Genomic DNA, 22,231 nt, shown 5'->3' with positions numbered 1-22,231 from the left:
TTAGAGCTTCTTCCCAGTTCTCCCCAACTCTCAGACCACTCTCTTCCTATCTTCCCCTTCCTCACCAATAAAATTTGATTTAATGGATAGTTATACTTATAAATGGAGGAGATAAGACAGACACTCTGATCAGCATGTCTTAATAGGTTAGGTGATAAGTTCAACGCTTAAAAAAGCTGAATCTTGGCTTCATTAGCCAGGCAGATAATGGTTGATACGCATATTGAGTTACAAATTATGAAAGTTAAATCTCATATTTCATTTCTAGTGGATGGTGGGTTTAGAGGAACATCACATCTGAGTTCTTAGATTCTCGCCTTCCTAGGATTCAGAGAACCTAGGTTAATGGTTTCCTAAGTCCATGGATGCCCAGGTTCCTGCTTTTTTTCTATGTTCCAGGGTGCATAGGTTGCTGTCTTCCTTTGCGTGTTTGGGCGCACGCTATGGCGTAGACAGCGTAAACATTATTAATTACGCACTTAATTAAATTCATCACCAACGGGGGCCAGGTAACGAGGAGTGGCAGTGTGCCTTATCTCTCACACACACACACACACACACACACACACACACACACACACACACACACACACACACACACACACACACACACACACACACACACACACACACACACAGGAGCCGTGACTCAACCCCCTGCTGCCACGTATAAGTGAGTACACAGCCATTCACGCACCTTGCCTGGCAGGAGAGGTTGTTTACACTACTCTCGTGGTTATATTCACAGGTGCTTTTGTTTTTGGTTTGGGTGTTGAAGCGTGAGCGCCAAAAGGGTTGGTATGTAAATTTTATCCAGGCTTCACCTTGTAGTTATTGATAACTGACGCCTGTTTTTCATTTCTCTGGCTTGTATTTGTTTCACTCTTCTCGTTTACGTGTTTTTCGCTCTTCTCATGTTTGTTTCACTCTTCTCTTATTTGCTCGTGTTTCTTTACTTGTGCTTCACTCTTGTTTACTAGTATTTCACTCTGTTTACGTGTGTTTCTTCTTATTTACGCATGTTACACTCTTATGCTTGTGTTTCACTCCTGTCTTGTTTACGTGTGTTTCACTGTTATCATTCTTACTTGTGTTTCACTCTTCACTTGTTTACGTGTTTCACTCGTGTATTTCACTCTCGTTTACTTATGTTTCACTCTTGTGTATGTCACTCTTTTTACTTGTCTCGTTGTTCTCCTTACCATTTTGTGACCTTTTATTATCATTAATATTATCATTGTTTGAAATGTTTTACATATATATTAAAAATATTTCACTTTCTGATAATCTTATTCGTCTGTATCTTTGTAAATATATTATTTCCTGACTATCTCTTATCTTCCCTATCTTTATAAATGCATTATTACCTGCTTCTCTCTTACCTGCCTGTTTTGAAATATTTTATTACTTGTTCTGTATCTAATATTACCTGTCTGTTTCCTGATTCCTTTTATAAATATTATCTGGCTGTTCTGGTCTTCCAGTGTCTCTGTTGTCAATTTTGTATTATTTGACTTGTCACATAATGTATCTGGTACCTTTGAAGGCTTTCGAGACTTTTCCTAATTTCGCTGCCCGGCCCCATCGCCAGGCTTGTTTGGTGCTTCCCTGATCAACCAGGCTGTTTTGCCGGTCACCCTCTGGCCCACATATCCATCACAGCCTGGTTAATCCGGCATTTGGCGGAGGTACATGTCCAGTTTCCTCTTGAAAACTTGTACACTTATTCCGGCAGTGTTTCTGATATTTTGTGGGTAAAGTGTTGAACAGTCTGGGGTCGCGGATGTTGATACAGTGTTCTCTTATTGTACCCACGGCGACTTTGTTTTTCACTGGGTTTATTTTTTTTCTTCCTCCCACGTCTCTCACTCCAGTATGTTATATCAGTGTGCAGATTTGAGACAAGACTCTCAAGTACTTTCCAGGTATATATTATCTTGTATCTCTCCTCCGCACCAGTGAGTACGTATTTAGGACTTTAGGGTATACTCTGTAACTTAAATGCTTTATTGGCTCAATGCGAGCCGTAAATGATCTGTGTATCCGGGGGAGAGGGACATCAGTTGCAGATCAGGACTTCTGGGTGATGGCCTGATCAGTCAGACTGTTGATGCTAGCAGCACCGAGTTCAGCGTAGCTTGGATGATCAGGAACAGTCCATAGACGAGGAAGACAACATTGTCTTGGCTTGAAATAACGAACAGAGTTGGCCACTTTGCGAAAGTTGTGACGCTGTGTAACCCCAATGGGGTTAGCCCTTTTTCACGAACTAAAACAAATTCTTTCTTTCTCTTTGGCTGTTCCTGTCACTTCATCTCTCACATTTTCCTCGTATTATTGCTATTTTTCCCCCTTCCCAACACCCTCTCATTTATATTTCTTTCCCCTTCCTTTGTTAAGAGGGGTACAGAGGAGATCACTAGTGAGGGGGAAGGGACATGTGAGGGGAAAGGGAGGGACATGTGGGGGGAAGGGGCAAGCGTGCCCCCTGATCGTCTCTACATTGCAATTTTCCACATGTGCGTTTTATCGTTCACTCCCTCTCTTTATTATTAGTGTTATTAAGTATCCAAGGTTGGGACTCCTTATTCTTTTTCACTTTATTTTTATTTATATTTTAGATACGAAGCTTTAAACCCCAGGGGTCGGCGAACATTTTTTTGGGTATTACCCCAAAACAAATTTGTGTACAGTGAAATTACCCACTAGACTTGAAAGTCCACAGAATCCGGAAAAACACCAGGAGCATTCAAATTGAAAATAGTTTATTGAATCCATTTGTATGGAGAATAGTCATTTAGACTGAAAAGTATGTATTATATGCGATAAAACAACTTTAAAAATAAAACACAAAATTAATAAAATAATAAAATGAAAAATAAACTGTTTGAAAAAAAAAATAGTAACACAAATTTAATAAAAAAATCTCATTAAGGAACTAAATAATTTCATTGAAAACATTTAAACTTCAGGTTTTATAGCTATGATGTTTCATTTCTGATACATCAAAATTAGGACGTTTTGATGTCAGATCAACTTGGTACTGTCTTCGGCGTTCAACCGATTTCAAGTTAATGAGAGTAGAAAATCCTTGTTTGCTAAGATAGGTAGTTGCAAATGGCAGCAGTATTTTTATTGCTTCCTCGTGTACAATATCACATTGTACACTCCTGATTGCTGTGACAAATCACAAAACAATACCTTACTTTGGCCATCGAAAGTCTTAAATCTGCTTACATAAACAAGGAACTTTGGTTGACATCAAGCAGAGACAATTATTGATAGCGAGATAGGACACCAGGCCAAAAGTTAGGTGATGGTGTCAACAATGGGACGTGCGGTTGTCGTGCCGGCTCCTGAGCCACAGCTGACACTCACGGTGTTGCCAGCCGCTGCAGTCCTTATCCGTTTTACATCATTGACAACTTAAGGAATGGTCCCTACAAATTAGATTTTTAATTTTATTAAGAAACTACAAATTACCTGGAGGTTATTCCGGGGATCAACGCCCCCGCGGCCCGGTCCACGACCAGGCCTCCCGATGGATCAGGGCCTGATCAACTAGGCTGTTACTGCTGGCCGCACGCAGTCCGACGTACGAGCCACAGCCCGGCTGATCCGGCACTGACTTTAGGTATCTGTCCAGCTCTCTCTTGAAGGCAGCCAGGGGTTTATTGGCAATTCCCCTAATGCTTGATGGGAGGCTGTTGAACAGTTTTGGGCCCCGGACACTTATGGTGTTTTCTCTTAGTGTACCAATGGCGCCCCTACTTTTTATTGGCGGCATTTTGCATCGCCTGCCCAGTCTTTTACTTTCGTAGGGAGTGATTTCTGTGTGTTTGAAAAAATATAACTTTCTTAATTTGACTCGTTTATTAATTTTTTTTGTGCAATTTTATATACATGTTTATTGAACCTTCATTACCCCCGAGATTCTCATTTTTACCCCATTTGGGGTAATTTACCCCAGTTCACCGATCCCTTCTTTAAACGCTGCGTCTGTTTGTAAATTAGAGTTCTAGTCTGGTTAGGTAGGTTAGTTCTCCACTCTCATCCTTTCTCAGTGGCTGTTTTTTTTTTGTAGTCATGGGGAAGCGATAAACACGTAGGGGAGGGTCATACAGCCTAGTGGGGAATGGGAGGTTATCAGGTTTAATCCGAGAAAGGGGAGGAGGAGGGCCGATTCGGTTCCTTAGTTCAAGATCCCTTAACCAGCATCAAGGTTTCGACTACTGAACCTACTTTACTAATAATGCTAGAATTACCGACAAGATGTCAGGTAAGTGGACACAGATGCAACTAGTGCGACATTTTATTGTGGCAACGTTTCGTTCTCCAGGACCTTTCTCAAACTGCAACTTTGCCCGGGTCTCAACAGAAGCCTGTTGAACAGTAAACAGACACCAACAGTAACCAACAGACAATCGAAGTTTGTAGACAGCAACAGCCATGTTGGCCTGACTTTTATGAGTAAATCTGATTTCCGAATGCAGAACTCTCGAATCTGTCGCAGGTATACTCCAGGTGTTATGGTGATGGTGTGGAAAACTGAAGGGAGCAATACGAATTCCAAGGTACAAAAGAAATGCCGTAAACTCCTCCTGAAAAGGAAGTGTTGTGCCAGTTTAAGGTAACCAGTCCCTCAGCCTGGAGATGATGTGTTCAGTGCTATAATAATAATAATAATAATAATAATAATAATAATAATAATAATAATAATTATTATTATTATTATTATTATTATTATTATTATTATTATTATTATTTCTACATATACAATGTATACAAGCCTAGCTGAAATCAACAGCATACTGCTATATAAAAAGTCCCTAGCTGAGATCAGTGACACACTACTATATAGAAAGTTCCCTGAAATGCAGAGCATTTCAGGGAAATTAGGACCTCAGTGTGTGAGCTGAGTGCGCTGGCAGTCGAGCTACAGGACACATCAAATTTTTAATCAAGATTGATGGACGGATTACCTTCTCATCTTGTACCATTTCTCCTCTGTCTTGACAAATGGTATGGTGTTACCGACAAGATGTGAAAAAAGACATGTACAGATCAGGACATTTATTAGAGGAAACTTCACCACTAAGACCGACGAAGACACTAGTGGCTAAACGTTTCCTCTAATAAATGTCCTGCTCTGTACATAACTGGTTTTTTTTTTTCCACATCCTCTGTCTTGGATTGATGAAGTCACTGGCTGGCGAAGCGTTTCCACAGAAAACATTCCCAGGTGTTGCACAAGTGTCTATAGTTCTTTGCTAGTTCCTTGCTGCCATCTTTATGATGTGAGACTGTATCCGTTATTACCTACTGTATGATGTCTCCCGTATATAGGCTTCCTCTCCATAATGTTAAGGTGCGTGATAAGGGAATTTTGGAATTCTTAATAAACATAGAGCTTTACAAGTGTCATACAGAGACTTAATAGATCATTTGTGTGAGATTGTTCAAACTGGGTCCTGAAATTCTCTATCACAATATTTGTTGCACTCTTTTATTTTAGGTGTCTTCAGCTTAAATCAAACAAAAAGGATATTTGGGGCTCGGTTTGAAAGTTTTCCAAACTGCTGGGACGTTGCATCTGTATTGCAGTGATGGCACAGTCAGCTATTCTAGCAAGGGTTCATCAGCCAGTTGAGCTCCAGCATAGCTGGAGTAACTGTTACTTGCATCTGTTGGTGTCAGGGTGACGGTAGGAGGGAAGACAAAAAAAAATGCTATTCAACCTTTGTCAATAGTTAAGGAAATGGCTATGTCTAGTCTGAAGAATCTAGTTTAGGAGTTGAAAGAGATTTCCCTATTGCTTGGTGATGATTCTGGGGGGTCGTTACCCCCCTCGACCTGACTTGATCACAACCTGGCTCATTAGAAACAGTTGAGACGTACTTATGGTGAGCGGAAAAGCACTTTTGACACTCCAACATTGAAGGAGGCACAAGTCCTGAGATGGTTGATGATGATGGCTCCTGAGAGCACCTGCAGGGATAAAGCCAGGTATGGGGGGGCTCAGTAAAGAACCCGTGTTTGATGGTATAGTGGGGTGAGGAAGGTAAGGTAATAGGAACATCTTGGTGGGGGGGGGTCTAGTACTCGAGCAAGGGAGGGGTTGAAAAGGTGTGTTTGGGAGTGGAGTTAGTGTGGGTTGAGGACAAGAGGGACAGGCAAGGTCAGGATGGTACTAGCCGCCTTTGTTGGGCCTCGTCCCCATCCTTGATAAATAATTCCTGCCCTTCTAGAATAATTATCAATTGTGAGGAATAATTTACCATCATTTTAGGGTAATTAGAGGCCTGGTCTGGTGATTATCCAGGCGGAGCAATAAGGCAGCATCTCCAGACGTAATTAGCCGGCAGGTCGCCATCATCCGCCCGCGTTTGCAATAATTAGCCATCGTGGCCAGTGATAAAGTGATGGTAACCCAGTCTGCCTCCGCCCCGCCTCGCCCCGCCTCACCCGCGCCCCTCAACTACAGCCTCATCTACCCCTATCCTCTCTGCTGTTAACCAGAAAAAATCTACTTTAGCTTAACATATTCTAGTTCTGCTCATTCTAGTACTCTTTTTACAGTTTTAGGACATTCCTACCTCTGTAAACATAGCCCATGTGAGGCCTCCCTCTTCTTGTTCTTAGTTCAGCGGACTTCAAGCTAAGCTGCTTCCTCCTCCCCTTCGTTCTCTTCCAGACAATTTTAATCCAACTCTGCTGCTTCTAACAAGCTCTCCCAGCTCTGTATCTGACAAACCTGCATCTTCCGGCATTGTTGCTTTCACCACTGCCTCTTCCAGCAGTGCTGTTTCGAGTTCTGCCTCTTCCAGACCTGCTGCTTCCTGTGTTGCTTCTTCTAGTTTCTCCTCATCTAGAGTGAATGGAATGAGCCACTTGTGGTCACGAGACATTCCTGTCTCCCTCATCTCTGGATGGAGGGGTCAGGTAATGCCGTTGTTCATCTGTCCTGATTCATTAACATCTATCTGTGGTGGGAAGACGACGATGAGCCGCGCTCCCCAAGACGCGAGATGAGTCGCATCCCGCAAGACGCAAGATGTCACATCCCTCAAGATGCAAGATGCGCCGCATCCCTCAAGACGCAAGATACGTTGCATCCCTAAAGATGGAAATTGCTCTCACCACTTTGCAACACACGATGAATGAGGAAGTGTCAGCACCCGAGCAGCGAAACAGTTGCAGGAGTGAGACAGTGCCAAGAGCGAATTAATGCCAGGAAGAAAGCAGTGGCAGTAGGAAGGGAGGCGGGCATGTAAGTGTCAAGTATGCAAGCAGGACCATGGACCAGTGTGTTGACAGACTGGACACTGAGCTGGACTGCTCAATACTTCACAGTGTAGCGGGGTGGTCGTTAGCACAGCTGCGCTTAAATTGTCCACACTTGCGGACTGCACACACACATAGCCTGGATAATCAGAGCCTCACTGGCAGGTTGAAGTATTGCCTGCAAAGCGCCCATATTCTGGACCATAGCCTGGTCCGTAGGTATAAAGAGACACGTGACCAACGCTAGGACATATTAGAACAAGTTTCGGTCCTGGGACCTTGATCACAGGTTAGCAGTGATCAAGGTCCCTGGACCGAAACGTTTTCCTAGTGTTTGCTCACGTGTCTTTTAAAACCAATCTGTCGGTATCAATTACCAAGGTTTATGTCGGCCTCTGGCTGTACCTCCTGATTGGTCGATCAACCAGGCTGTTGGTGAGCAGCTGTTTCGAAGATCATATCTAGCCTGATTGATCAGGTCATTTAACAAGAGGCCTGATCTGGGACCGGGGCGCCGGAGGGAGGGGGTGACCATGACCGGGCTCCGGGAGTAGAACTTTCGAAACTCATCAGAGATATATCAAAGGTATACTTGCCAGGGAGACTCAATACTGAAGTGTGTTGGTCAGTGGTCTTATGATTGTAGAGCGACTCTCCAGAAGTCTTGAAACGTTAATGTTATTCAATTATTACGATGTGTTCTTTGTAGCCTTGCTTTGTTTTATTGTTTTGCGTATTGCGTCAGACCGGCGTCGATGACGATCCTCCAGCCACCACCTGGTGGTGAGCCAGGGTGAGGGGTGAGGTAGAGTGAAGAGGTGAGCCGGGGTGACGGGGTGAGGTAGAGTGAAGGGGTGAGCCGGGGTGACGGGGTGAGGTAGAGTGAAGGGGTGAGCCACGGTGAAGGGATGAGATTGGGTGAAGGGAGTGAAGGGGTGAGCCGGGGTGAAGTAGAGGAGGCAGGCAGCGTATTGATATAATTTTATCCTTCACCAAGTCGGGAAATTGGTGTTTTGTGGGAGCCATTTAGCGCCCCGTGACACGTGTCCTCCCCTCCCCTCCCCTCCCCCCCTTTCATGAAACACTGTCTATCCACATTTCTGTCCTTCAGGACCTTCCCCCTTCCTTTCACAGCCCCTTCCCCCTCTCTTACGGTACAGCCTCTTGCTCCCTCTCCTACAGGGCTTCCTGTATCTTCTTCCTCCTCACAGGACCGCATGAAATCCCTCACATTATGCAGAGCAAGCGAGAAAAACCCATCATAACTGTTTTCTACTTGCGATTCCAAGGATCAACACTACTAGGCCTCTTATGAGACTGTTGGTGCTAGCCGCACGCAGTCCAGCGTAGGCACCACAGCCCTGCTGATTAAGAACTGACTTGAGCTTATGAAGTTGTTAGGGGTCTCTTGGTAGTTCCCCTTGTGTACGAAAGGAAGGTGTTAAAAAGAGCCCTGGTCCCTTTACACTTACTACATTATCTCTTAGTGAAGTTAGTGTACTCTTTGGACCCCAGCTTTTCATTGGAGGTATTTTGCACCGTCTGACGAGCCACTTGCTTTCATAGGGAGTAATTTCGGTGTGCAGATTTAAGAACTTTTCAGGTATAAAGTACAGCAAATTACTTTGATTACCTGGAGGTTATTCCGGGGATCAACGCCCCCGCGGCCCGGTCCACGACCAGGCCTCCCGACGGATCAGGGCCTGATCAACTAGGCTGTTACTGCTGGCCGCACGCAGTCCAACGTACGAGCCACAGCCCGGCTGATCCGGCACCAACTTTAGGTATCTGTCCAGCTCTCTCTTGAAGGCAGCCAGGGGTTTATTGGCAATTCCCCTAATGCTTGATGGGAGGCTGTTGAACAGTCTTGGGCCCCGGACACTTATGGTGTTTTCCCTTAGTGTACCAATGGTCAAAATGACCCCCACTGAAAAACAGGGTTATGGTAATTCTCTATAGAGAAACTATATAAACATAGAGGGTAAAATGCTATTTAGCATCATTCAAATACAGTAGAACCCCCATATCCACTGATTCGGTATCCACGGTTTCAGTTATCCACTGTTTACTGTGGCCCCAAAATACCTCTTAATTTTGCATAATAATGGCCCCAAGGCGCAAAAGTATAAAAACTGGAAGTTCTTCAAAACCTATGAGAAGCTGTGAAATGCTTCCCATCAGTGAAAAAGTGATAATTCTCACTTATTGTGCATAATATATCACTTAAACTTTATAATAGGTATGTATAGGACTTTATATGTACATACAGGGTTTGCTACTATCCACGTCAGGTCCTGGGAACGTATCCCCCGCGGATACAGAGGTCCTGTATAAGAATTTTCCGCATATTCCTAAATCTCTTCAGGAGGGAACTTAATTTACGTCAGGCTGTTGTGCCAGAGTGGGATTGCGAGCTGCAATCACCAATAGCCTGGCTGATCTTTCAAATAAATAACTTTGAAGGTCTTTTTTTTTTTTTTTTTTTTTACTCTCGCAGTCCGGCCTTGAGCCAGGCTTGTCTGGTACTTGCCTGGTCAACTAGAGGTGGTAGGCTATGGTACCAGGAACGATTATTAGTAAACACTTGATGAGTAACAGGTGGACGTGTGACTAGATAGACAAATAGATATCAACGTCTTAACGTTTAGAGAATACAAATTATGTTTATGGAAGCATTGAACCCATAAAAGTCGCTCGTTGCCAGTTGCTGGTGTTTAATATCAATCGTAGAAGTAGGCACCAAGTCACAGGTAAAGCACAAGGTCCCAGGTAGAGTTCAGGGTCACAGGTAAAGCACAGGATCACAGGTTACAAGTAAAGTACAAGGTTACTGATAAAATACAGGGTTAGAAATAAAGTACAGGGTCACAGGTAAAGCACAGGGGTCACAAGTAAAGTACAAGGTCACAATTACAGGTAAAGTACAGGGTCACAGCTAACAGGTAAAGTACAGTCACGGGTGAAGTACAGACGTCGAGGATGATCAGGTTGTTGAGGCAAGTGAAGACATAGTTCAATTTAGTTCCTGACGGAGTAGCTGGAAGGAGTTGGTTGCACCTCAGACCGTGAGGAGAGACAGAGAGATGGAGTGCGCAGGCAGAGAGAGAGAGAGAAGGAAGGAAGGAAGGAAGGATGGATGTGGAATGAGGTGGACAGAAAGAGGGAGAAGGAAGGAAGGAGTGTAACATTGGAGGTTCCAACAGCAGCCTGCGGCTCAGCTTTAGATAGCATCACCTGCACAAAGACCAACTTATCTGCCACCATTATCCCCTGATTGTTTACCTGTGGTTGCTATGGTTACGGCAACTCCAGTTCCTGTGGCAGGCCTAACAACCTCCCCTCCCCCACTTCACTTGCCCCTCTTCCCTGCACCCCCCAGTTGCGGCGCCCCTTTGGCAATTACCGTGGCGTAGGGGTCAGAGAGGCTGGGGGAATGACCCGGGGGGGGGGGGGGGCTGAGGATGGCTAGTGGGTAAGTAAATGGAAAAAATCGATGCTGCCGATGTTGGGATGTCTATTGCTGTTCGGCACGCTAAGCCTCCTGGGCTGTTACCCTAGCACCAACAGCCTGATTAACCAGATCATCACACAGGATCCTTCGTATGATCTGATGACCAATCTCCTTCTCTGGAAGCCACGATAGGTAGAATGTAATTAATGATAGCATATTCAACTTGCTTTACCTTGTGCTTTCTGTCAGTCATTACGCTGGTTAATGCAAGCAGTAGCGTCACTCAGGAAACCCTTGGCCAGGGATAGCGGCAGTTGAGTGAAGGTTTCCCTGGCGCTACTGTTACAGATGTTGCCATAGCAACGAGGTAAGCGTCATCAGCTCGCTACCTGGCTTTATTAGCGTTACCTGGCGACCTGCTGCGCTCCACGCAGGTGTTTCCCCTCATAGTAATTAATGATCCCGTCTCAGGTGAGTGGACAAGCAAAACTATTGTGGCTTCGACCACAACTACCACTGCTGTTACTACTAGTACCACAACTACCACTGCTGTTACTACTAGTACCACAACTACCACTGCTGTTACTACTAGTACCACAACTACCACTGCTGTTACTACTAGTACCACAACTACCACTGCTGTTACTACTAGTACCACAACTACCACTGCTGTTACTACTAGTACCACAACTATCACTGCTGTTACTACTAGTACCACAACTACCACTGCTGTTACTACTAGTACCACAACTACCACTGCTGTTACTACTAGTACCACAACTACCACTGCTGTTACTACTAGTACCACAACTACCACTGCTGTTACTACTAGTACCACAACTACCACTGCTGTTACTACTAGTACCACAACTACCACTGCTGTTACTACTAGTACCACAACTACCACTGCTGCTACTAGTACCACAACTACCACTGCTGTTACTACTAGTACCACAACTACCACTGCTGTTACTACTAGTACCACAACTACCACTGCTGTTACTACTAGTACCACAACTACCACTGCTGTTACTACTAGTACCACAACTACCACTGCTGTTACTACTAGTACCACAACTACCACTGCTGTTACTACTAGTACCACAACTACCACTGCTGTTACTACTAGTACCACAACTACCACTGCTGTTACTACTAGTACCACAACTACCACTGCTGTTACTACTAGTACCACAACTACCACTGCTGTTACTACTAGTACCACAACTACCACTGCTGTTACTACTAGTACCACAACTACCACTGCTGTTACTACTAGTACCACAACTACCACTGCTGTTACTACTAGTACCACAACTACCACTGCTGTTACTACTAGTACCACAACTACCACTGCTGCTACTAGTACCACAACTACCACTGCTGTTACTACTAGTACCACAACTACCACTGCTGTTACTACAAGTACCACAACCCACTGCTGTTAATACAAGCACCACAACTACCACTGCTGTTACTACTAGTACCACAACTACCACTGCTGCTACTACTAGTACCACAACTACCACTGCTGTTACTAGTACCACAACTACCACTGCTGTTACTAGTACCACAATTACCACTGCTGTTACTACTAGTACCACAATTACCACTGCTGTTACTAGTAGTACCCCAACTACCACTGCTGTTACTAGTAGTACTCCAACTATCACTGCTTTTCCTGCTAATACCACAACTACCACTGCTGTTACTACTAGTACCACAACTACCATGGTAAAACGATTGTGTGTGTGCCACAACCTCCACTGCCAAAACATATTGGAGTAAAAGATATGGGATAAAATGCAAAGAAAACCAAGTGAAAAAAGAGCAAGGGCGCCATGGGTACAATAAGGGAACACTGTATCAACAGCCGTAGCCCCAGACTATTTAACATCTTATCAGAAGATATTGGAAACAATACTGGAACAAATGTAGAAATCCTCAAGAAGAAACTGGACAAGTACCTTCACCAGGTGCCAGATCAACCAGGCTGTGATGGATATGTGGGGGCAGAAGACCACCAGCAGCAACAGCCTGGTTGACCAGGCTAACACCAGACGAGCCTGGCCCATGGCCGGGCTCCGGGAATAGGAGAACTCTCGGAACTCATCAAAGGTATATCACCACCACCAAAACTACTGCTTGTCTCACATCTATTAATACTGGAACAACCACCACCGCCGCCGTCGGTACCACTACTTGTACCACACAAATGCGAGATAATGTATGCATGGAGAGGTGTCGTTCTCTCAGTGTATACATGCTGAGAGTATTCATTCTTGTCTATTGGTGAAAAGTTGACTTGCAGCCTTAATTACCCTGGTGTAGTCGATAGGCTTTAAACTCCATTACCCTGCCCACCCACCACGCAGACGCATCTCCCTATCACGCAGACCTTTACTTGTCACGCAGACGCCTCTCATGGACGTGTAAGGATTTGTCAGTATCGATGGTGTTGTATACTGCATTATAAGTGCTCGGTAGCAGCAAGCTGCAGCCGCATACCTTTCCACTGGTGTGGAAGCATCTCATTTTTCTCACCCACCGCCTCCAATAAGCTCGGAAGCTTCTGTAATATTTGCACCCATGTAAATTCCCAGCCTCTTGCTAATTCCAGATTCCAGCGTGCTGCTAATTCTACGTAAGGCTGGTGGTTCATGCGGCCGCCGCCGCCGCCGAAAGCCTGTGACAATATCCTACTTACGAAGCATCTGTGCCGCCCAGAGACCAAGGAAAACCTCTCTTATGTTTCCCAGGCGTAAGAGCTAAAACCAAGCAACATCAACAGCTCCAGCAAAACTTGGGGGAAAAATCGCTACTGTTAGACCTTCTTGTTAGATTGAAAATCGTGTGTCGCCTTGAGAAGTATCGTTACTGCTTCCGGGCTTAAGAATAAAATTGGCGTGTTAACACAGGCTGTTACTGAGCTTGAAGGCAGAACCACCTCTGTGTCCTCCCTCAATTGCTGGTCGTGTGTCACTGGAGGCGGATCCCTACGTGCCTCGTCACGGGAAAGACACCTCTTCCGCCAACTTATCACACGATTCAGATTTGTGCTAAACGTGTTTCATTTGGGCATGTCGCTTCGTTTTCTTTTCCCAGAGAATACTCGGCTACTATCTCATAGATATATTGCGTGTAAAATAGCTATGCATTGTGGGATGGAGGCTAAATCTTAGCTCGTTTATTTAATTTATCCTCCAATATTGTATACAGATGATACCAGTATGTTCTGGATAGAAGTTACATTTATTTCTATATTGGCACGAATGTTCGCTGATGTTTTCCATATGTTACTGTGAGAATTTAATCCTGGCACGCTTAAAAGGAGACGTTATTAACCATTTCTTGCTAGACCCGGTGTGATAACCGTATACCTGTGATCAGCTTGCAGAGGTCTCTTCTGACGGCCCGGTCTGAGGCTAAACTTTACTAGGGACCGCATGGTTAATCAAGCTGATGCTACCTGGAGATAGCATCGGTGGAAACATCATCAGTGTGGAGGAAAGTGCAGCATCAGTATAGAGGCAGGTGGAGAGAAAGATGCAGCAGTATTGTAAAGACAGATGCAGGGTCATTGTGGAGACATGCAGCAACAGTGTAGAGGCAGATGCAGCATCACTGTGGAGACAGATGCAGCATCACTGTGGAGACAGATGCAGCTTGAATTTAAATATGATTGTTGCAGCAGTGGCAGTCCTTGAGCTCAGTAGTGATGCTCTCTGTCAATGTTGACATCAAAGGTTGAAGCCATCATCAACTTGGACACAAGCGCTCCAGCCAGCACGCTTGGGAATTAGCTTTCCACTTAGAGAAAGGCTGTTCAGTTGTAGGCAGTTGAACATGCTTGAACAACATGGATACTGTTTACACCTCAAACAGCAAGGGACAACCCCTTCCTCCTTCCACACCCACAACCACGCACACGACTTCTTACCCCCTCACAAATGGATATTAAATTTTCTGGCAAATCGAACACAAGAGGTAGTAAACAACTCAATAGCCATAGCAATGTAAGAAGCTCAATACCCCAGGGCAGCGTCCTTAAGTCTTCGCTGTTTCTCATTCTCACATCAGATATAGATAAAAACACGCACCACAGCTTCGTGTTATATGTGGATGATACTAAAGTGGGGATGGAAGTTTCCTTAGTAGAAGACACTGAAAAACAATGCTGGAGGATATAATACTCCTTATGTATGAAGGGAGGACATGCTCCTTTAACACTTATTGAGTTTTTCTTTAGTGCAGTCTGTACCCCTGGCTTTCATTTGGGGGTCTTTTTCACCGTCTGCCAATCCTCTTACTTTTATGGGGAATGGTTTCCGGGTTCAGATCTGGGATCAAACCTTTTAGAAGAATTTTCTAGGTGAAAATTATAATGTACCTCTCTCGCTTACGTTCCAGGGAGTACAGATCGAGGGACTTCAAACGTTCCCAGTAATTTAGATGCTTAACCGAATCTGTGCGACCAGGTTCTTTGCGCATTCTCCAGGTCTGCAGTTTCACCTGCCTTGAACGGAGCCGTTACAGTACAGCAGTACTCCAGTCTTGAGAAAACAAGTGACTTCAACTATTCATCATTCTTCCGGGATATAAACACTGCTGGGACGATAAGTGTAGAAGTCTTCGAGAGAATGTTTGACCAGCATCTCCGCCAAGTGTTGCATTAACCAGGCTGTGATAGATATGTAGGTCAGCTGGACTCCAGACCAACAGTCTTGATGACCAGCCAAGCATCAGACAAGCCTGACTACGAGAATAGTAAAATTCGAAACCGGCCTCAGGTATATCACAAGTACTCACAACCGCAAGGATCCACCTCACACACCCACATGAACACCTCCTCCCAACCCACAGCAAAAAGTTACCCCCACCACCAACCCACGGGCAGAATTAGTCCCCACCGCCTCTAGCAAAGCGGGATCCTCCCCCAAGCCTGAGCTTGCTACCATCTGCAGCTCATAAGACTGCCATCCCCACGAGCCCATTTAGGGCGGGGCAGATGGCAGACCAGAGGCCTAGCTTCTCCCTACGAGCCCCGCGAGGGCGGGGAATGTGGCTAGGCCTGGGGACAGTTGGTCCCAAAGATGAGGAGGTGCTTGTACCTCCTCCCATGGGAGACTTAAGTCTCTAGACACTCCCCAGATAGGGAGCCAAGGCCGGGTCACCACTACTTGGAAAAGACCCGGGCCGGGAGAGTACCGGCGAATAAAAAAAATTAATAATCCTCCCCCAACGCCACTCTCAACGGATTCCCCAACCCCCATCACTAGTCACAAGGGATCCCGAGAGATAGTAATTCCCAAGTAATAATAACTTCTTATGTCAGGAACGAAACCTTATGCCTATGTCTTTATTGCCCTGTTGAAGTCTCCTAGCTCAGCAAGCCACTAGCAGCAACAGCCTGGTTGACTAGGCAGGCACCAGACAAGCCTAGCCCATGGCCGAACTCCGGGAGTACTCTCGGAACTCATCAAAGGTATATCAAAGATAAGACTAATAGATTTCCACTATGTATCAAATTCACATTGTGATGCAATATAACAGGGAAGCATACCTAGCTTTTGTTCCCAGTATGTAAGTATTATATAGCAACATTGTTGCTACGAAAAAAAGAGAGTGGAGAGGGGGGCCCTTCCCCTACCCACTCAACAAGATTGCTTGTAAACTCGCCAGAATACAATCAAAACCTCGCCAAAAAGAAAAGGGGAGCCTCAATTTCCTGCCTCAAAGGGGGTAAATTGTGGAGCCGCCCCCTACCCCACTCCCTCTCCCAGTCCTCGCACACACATGGCGGCACAGCCAACTCCTTCCTATTAGAAATACATTCTTGTTTGTGGTTACACAAGCGCAGAAGACCTGGTCTGGGACTGGACCGCGGGGGCCAGGACTCCCGGAATCAACTACACGTTTTCACCGCCCAGTTTCAAGTTGATGGCCTGATCAGTCAGGCTCTCTCTCTGTAATTCTCTTCCCGATACATGCAACAAAAAGGAACAGAAGAATTGGTCGCAAGAGTGTGCCAGTGGGAGTCGCCGTCAACACGTCATCAGTTGTCTTGTATTGTCGAGGTAGCTCGACTATAGGCCAGGCTCATCTGGTGCTTGCCTGGTTAACCTGGCTGTTGATGCTGGTGGTCCGCCGACCCATATATCCATCAGAGCCTGATTGATCTGGCACATGGTAATGATACTTGTCCAGTTTCCTCTTGAAGACTTCTACACTTGTCCCAATAATGTTTGTGATATCTTCTGGTGAGATGTTGATTAGTTTGTGGCCACGGACGTTGATACAGTGTTCCCTGATTGTGTGAAAATTAATGTTGGCATAAGTGACGGTAATATGTAGTAGATAGGCTTCATACCTTTCATGTATCCTTGACGGGTTTTGAGAGCTTTTCTTCTTTCGGAACCTGGTCTTAGGCCAGCCTGGTCAGTGAGGCTGTTGCTGTTGGCGGCCCGCTGGCCCCACATATCTCTCCAACTCGGACGACACACACGCTCGCCATTTTTGGTAGAGCTCTCAGAGCCGACTAAGTAAATGGATAGATAATTAAGCTCCTATTGGCTGGGGCCTTCCTGAACTGAGTGAGGGGGGGTAGGGAGGGGAAGGGAGGAGAAGTGAGGAAGAAGAGGAAAAGTAAGAGGAAGGGGAGGAAAAGTAAGAGGGAGGGGAGGAAAAGTGAGAGGAAGGGGAGGAAAAGGAAGCGAGAAAAGAGTGAAAAGTTGAAGGAAAGGGGGAAAAAAAGGAAAGCCGGGGGAAATGACAGGGGAGACAAGTGAGGGGAGGAGATTTTGAGGATAGAAGATGCAGTGAGCACTGTGAGGGAGGGGGGGAAGTTAAAAAAATATACTGAATGTTAAAGTAAGAGTGAGCTGTGGGCAGAGGAAATGTAAGAAGGTTGAGGAATTCCTGAGCAGTCAGACTGTTGGTGCTTGCAACTCACATTTCGACGTAGATCTGACGCTCCGGCCGATCAAAATGTTTTTTCTATTATGAAAGAATTTTCGGGGGTGGGGGGGGGTCGGTGTTGCCGCTGGCCGCACGCAGTTCAGCGTACAAACCACAGCCTGGCTGGTCAGGAACGTCTCTTATTGTTCAAGATTAATCACTACAGTTGTCTTAGTGTACCTCAAACCTTTATTTTTTCCCCCTCACGACCTAATACTATCACATACTCCCCTCCATTCTTACATCAGGAAAATTACCAACAAACCCCTGGCTACCTTCAAGGGGGAACTGGACCAGTTCCTCAAATCAGCGTCGGATCAGCCGGGCTGTGGTTCGTACGTTGGATTGCTGGCGGCCAGCAGTAGCAGATTGGTTGAATTAGGCGTAATCCATCAGGAGGAGGCCTACCTACCTTTAGTCTACCTGGAGGGCATTCCGGGGATCAACGCCCCCGCGGCCCGGTCCACGACCAGGCCTCCCGGTGGATCAGGGCCTGATCAACGAGGCTGTTACTGCTGGCCGCACGCAATCCAACGTACGAACCACAGCCCGGCTGATCCGGCACCGTCTTTAGGAATCTGTCCAGCTCCCTCTTGAAGACAACCAGAGGTCTTCCCGTAATGCCCCTTATTGCTGGTGGGAGGCTGTTGAACAGCCTGGTCTGAGAATGTTGACCCACTGAAACATCCATTACGTACCCTCACCATCCTGTTTCCGCGTTTAATCTTAAAAAATTATATTTGATGTTAAATTTAATACTAAATAACATGTTGATTTGCAACTTTTGAACTTATTGTATTAATTTAAGGAGAATCTACCAGTTAAATATATAACATGTTTTATGTGTTATATAATTAACTAGTAGAAAGACTCCTTAAATTTGGAAGTGGCCAGGTTAGTGTGACGCACTAATTACTGGGTGAGCACCGGTACTTGAACTGGCAGACCACCGTGTGGGACACGCGTCTGCGCACCGTATCTCTGCCATTAAAAATGTTGAAACCATGACCTCTTACTGAAGCCACTGGCTTACATGTTGAATGGAACCCCGGAGCACCTTTCACTCGGCATCCTCTGCCATCTCCGGTAACCATCTCAGTGGGGCACCAGCTCCAGTCAGTGTTATTCCACATTATTAGTCCCTTCAAGATAGTGTCAACTTTCAGTTTATTATTAGTAACGTGTGCTCCTCACTCTCCCAGAGTCTGAGGTGCCAGCCCACATTATTACGCTTTGTTTACTTTTCTTTAGTTTATTCAACAATGCAAACGAGGGTTATAAACTGTTTTATACAGTATTTTAAAATATAAATGGAGCAGGTGAAGACGTTGAGGAGAGTGGGGGAGGTAGAAGGGAGGGATGAATGAAGAAGAGAAGAAGAATTTAGGAAAGAGGAATATTGGAGGAAACAGGAAGAATTGAGAGAACGAAGAAAGGGAAGAGTGAATGGTAAGAGTTAAGCAAAGGGAAGAGTGAAGGGGAGGTTAAAGACAAATGATAGGAAAAATAAAGGGGAAAGTGACACTGAAAGGAGAGGGGAAAAACCGGAAGAGTGGGAAACAAAAGAGTGAAAGTGAATGAACATGCACAAAAGAGGGGATAAAGATGGGAAATGGCATGGGTGGGAGGGAAAGGAGGGGACGAGGGGTGGTGGGTGGGGGTTAAAGAAGGTGCTTTTGGGGAGGGAAGACGTTGAAAGTTTGTCATCTCAAGGAGGGAACTTTCTGAGCACCACCAGAAGAGACGTCTGACAAGAAATGCCATTTCCTTCCACCCATTTTAATAGTAATTTTCTATCCATCTTAGTTTCCCTCACATCAATTATCTTTCCTTCAAGCGGGAGCGTTCATGCCGGTGAAGAGCTTGTGATCCAAACAATTGGAATTACTCTTCCCATTTCGTAGGTGTAGTTCTCCATATATAATAACAATAATAATAATATTTTTTTCTAGTCATTATGTATCTGTAACCTATATGTAGTCACTGCCCTCCAGCTCGGTCCTACCTGGAGGTTACCTGGAGGTTATTCCGGGGATCAACGCCCCCGCCGCCCGGTCCACGACCAGGCCTCCCGATGGATCAGGGCCTGATCAACTAGGCTGTTACTGCTGGCCGCACGCAGTCCGACGTACGAGCCACAGCCCGGCTGATCCGGCACCGACTTTAGGTATCTGTCCAGCTCTCTCTTGAAGGCAGCCAGGGGTTTATTGGTAATTCCCCTAATGCTTGATGGGAGGCTGTTGAACAGTCTTGGGCCCCGGACACTTATGGTGTTTTCCCTTAGTGTACCAATGGCGCCCCTACTTTTTATTGGGGGCATTTTGCATCGCCTGCCCAGTCTTTTACTTTCGTAGGGAGTGATTTCTGTGTGCAGATTTGGGACCATTCCTTCCAAGATTTTCCAAGTGTAGATTATGATATATCTCTCCCTCCTGCGTTCCAACGAGTACAAGTCAAGTGCTTCCAAGCGTTCCCAGTAGTTAAGGTGCTTGACAGAACTTATACGTGCAGTAAAGGATCTCTGTACACTCTCTAGATCTGCGATTTCACCTGCTTTGTATGGAGATGTTAATGTACAGCAGTATTCCAGCCTAGAGAGAACAAGTGATTTGAAAAGGATCATCATGGGCTTGGCATCTCTCGTTTTGAAAGTTCTCATTATCCATCCTATCATTTTCTTTGCACGTGCGATCCTGGCACTGTTGTGATCCTTGAAAGTGAGATCCTCAGACATTACTACTCCCAGGTCCCTTACATTATTTTTCCGCTCTATTGTATGGCCGGAGTCAGTAGTATACTCTGTTCTAGTTATTATCTCCTCCAGTTTTCCATAACGGAGTAGTTGGAATTTGTCCTCATTGAACATCATATTGTTTACCGTTGCCCACTGGAAAACTTTGTTTATATCTTCTTGGAGGTTAACCGCGTCCTCAGCAGATGACAGCCTCATGCAGATCCTAGTATCATCCGCAAAGGATGATACGGTGCTGTGGTGTATATCTCTGTTTATGTCTGATATGAGGATAAGGAATAAGATGGGGGCGAGTACTGTGCCTTGTGGAACAGAGCTCTTCACTATGGCAGCCTCCGATTTAACTCTGTTGACCACTACTCTTTGTGTTCGATTTGTTAGAGCTGGCCTTTTGGATGATAGCTCGATCAACGAAGCTGTTGGTGGTAGCTGCACGCATCCGATCGTACACACCACAGCCTGCCGGATCAGAAGCCGACTTCAGAAAACTGTCATCAACAGCCGTGTTATCATATCTCTGACCTGTTATTCTTTTCAGCCAAGTCCATCATATACACTAATAATAAAGTTAGTGGTAAGCGTTAAACCCGTATGGGTCATTCAAGGCAGGGAGCGCTGAAGGCTTTGCCCTCCGTCCGCCCGCTGAGAACGCAGACAAGCTAACCAGTGACTCTTTCCTAGTTCCAGCGTTGCGTTCTAGGCCAGAGTAAGACTAGACGATGAACCAGCAAGGCTGGACCTCGTATTCACATTCAGCAGTTCAGACATAGGGAAAATCACACATTTCTTGTGTGATGGCACTATCTTTGAGCTTCTGTAATAGCCAGATTAGGTTCTAATAATATAACAATTAGCAATCATCGAAAAAACCTTAGGGGGGGTCAGTCATCAGTCTTACTGGCGTAGGCTTTCTAATCACCTTCATATGGGCTCTAACAGTGTTATTGTGGCACTGTTATTAGCGGTACGTGTTAGTCACGATGCTTTAAGGGTAGTTATTGTACCCGTATTATCGTGACTATGTTATTAGTGTTATAACACCTATGGCCACGTTATCATAGTATCCATGCCCGTGTCATAGCACTTGATTATATTATCATAGCAACGCAGGAGGGAGAGATATATCATAATCTACACTTGGAAAATCCTGGAAGGAATGGTCCCAAATCTGCACACAGAAATCACTCCCTACGAAAGTAAAAGACTGCGCAGGCGATGCAAAATATCCCCAATTAAAAGTAGGGGCGCCATTGGTACACTACGAGAAAACACCATAAGTGTCCGGGGCCCAAGACTGTTCAGCAGCCTCCCATCAAGCATTAGGGGAATTGCCAATAAACCCCTGGCTGCCTTCAAGAGAGAGCTGGACAGATACCTAAAGTCAGTGCCGGATCAGCCGGGCTGTGGCTCGTACGTTGGACTGTGTGCGGCCAGCAGTAACAGCCTGGTTGATCAGGCCCTGATCCACCGGGAGGCCTGGTCATGGACCGGGCCGCGGGGGCGTTGATCCCCGGAATAACCTAGAGGTAACCTTTATCCTTGTTATAGCACCTTTCGCTGTTATCATAGTACCTTTTGCCCATATTATCATAGCAACTTTATAATACCACGTTTATCATTGTTATAACACCTTTGCCGTTTACTAACAGTGTTGTTGTCTTTCCACAGTGGGCGGCGGGTTCATCGCGTTCGCCAGAACGTCTCCCAAGGTCATAGAAATTACCGAGACAGGTAAGTCTTCATTTTTCATGCATTCGTAGGTCAGGTCATGTGTGCGTTGGGTCAGG

At 45.5% G+C, this 22,231-nt stretch overlaps 1 protein-coding gene across 2 annotated transcripts in view; it reads left to right on the top strand.

Annotated features, from left to right (window-relative positions):
* LOC128690008 (uncharacterized) overlaps nucleotides 1–22,231 on the top strand; it is a 748,983-nt gene that overhangs the window by 268,383 nt on the left and 458,369 nt on the right. For both annotated transcript variants that reach the window (XM_053778498.2, XM_053778499.2), the window contains exon 3: nucleotides 22,113–22,175. In XM_053778498.2, coding sequence (XP_053634473.2) covers nucleotides 22,113–22,175 — 63 coding nt within the window. The remainder of the gene's footprint in view (nucleotides 1–22,112; nucleotides 22,176–22,231) is intronic.

Source organism: Cherax quadricarinatus, chromosome 25 (genome assembly GCF_038502225.1).
Source record: "Cherax quadricarinatus isolate ZL_2023a chromosome 25, ASM3850222v1, whole genome shotgun sequence".
Classification (NCBI taxonomy): domain Eukaryota; kingdom Metazoa; phylum Arthropoda; class Malacostraca; order Decapoda; family Parastacidae; genus Cherax; species Cherax quadricarinatus.
Note: the sequence above shows the minus strand (reverse complement) of the source record. Positions and strands in the feature narration are given on the sequence as shown.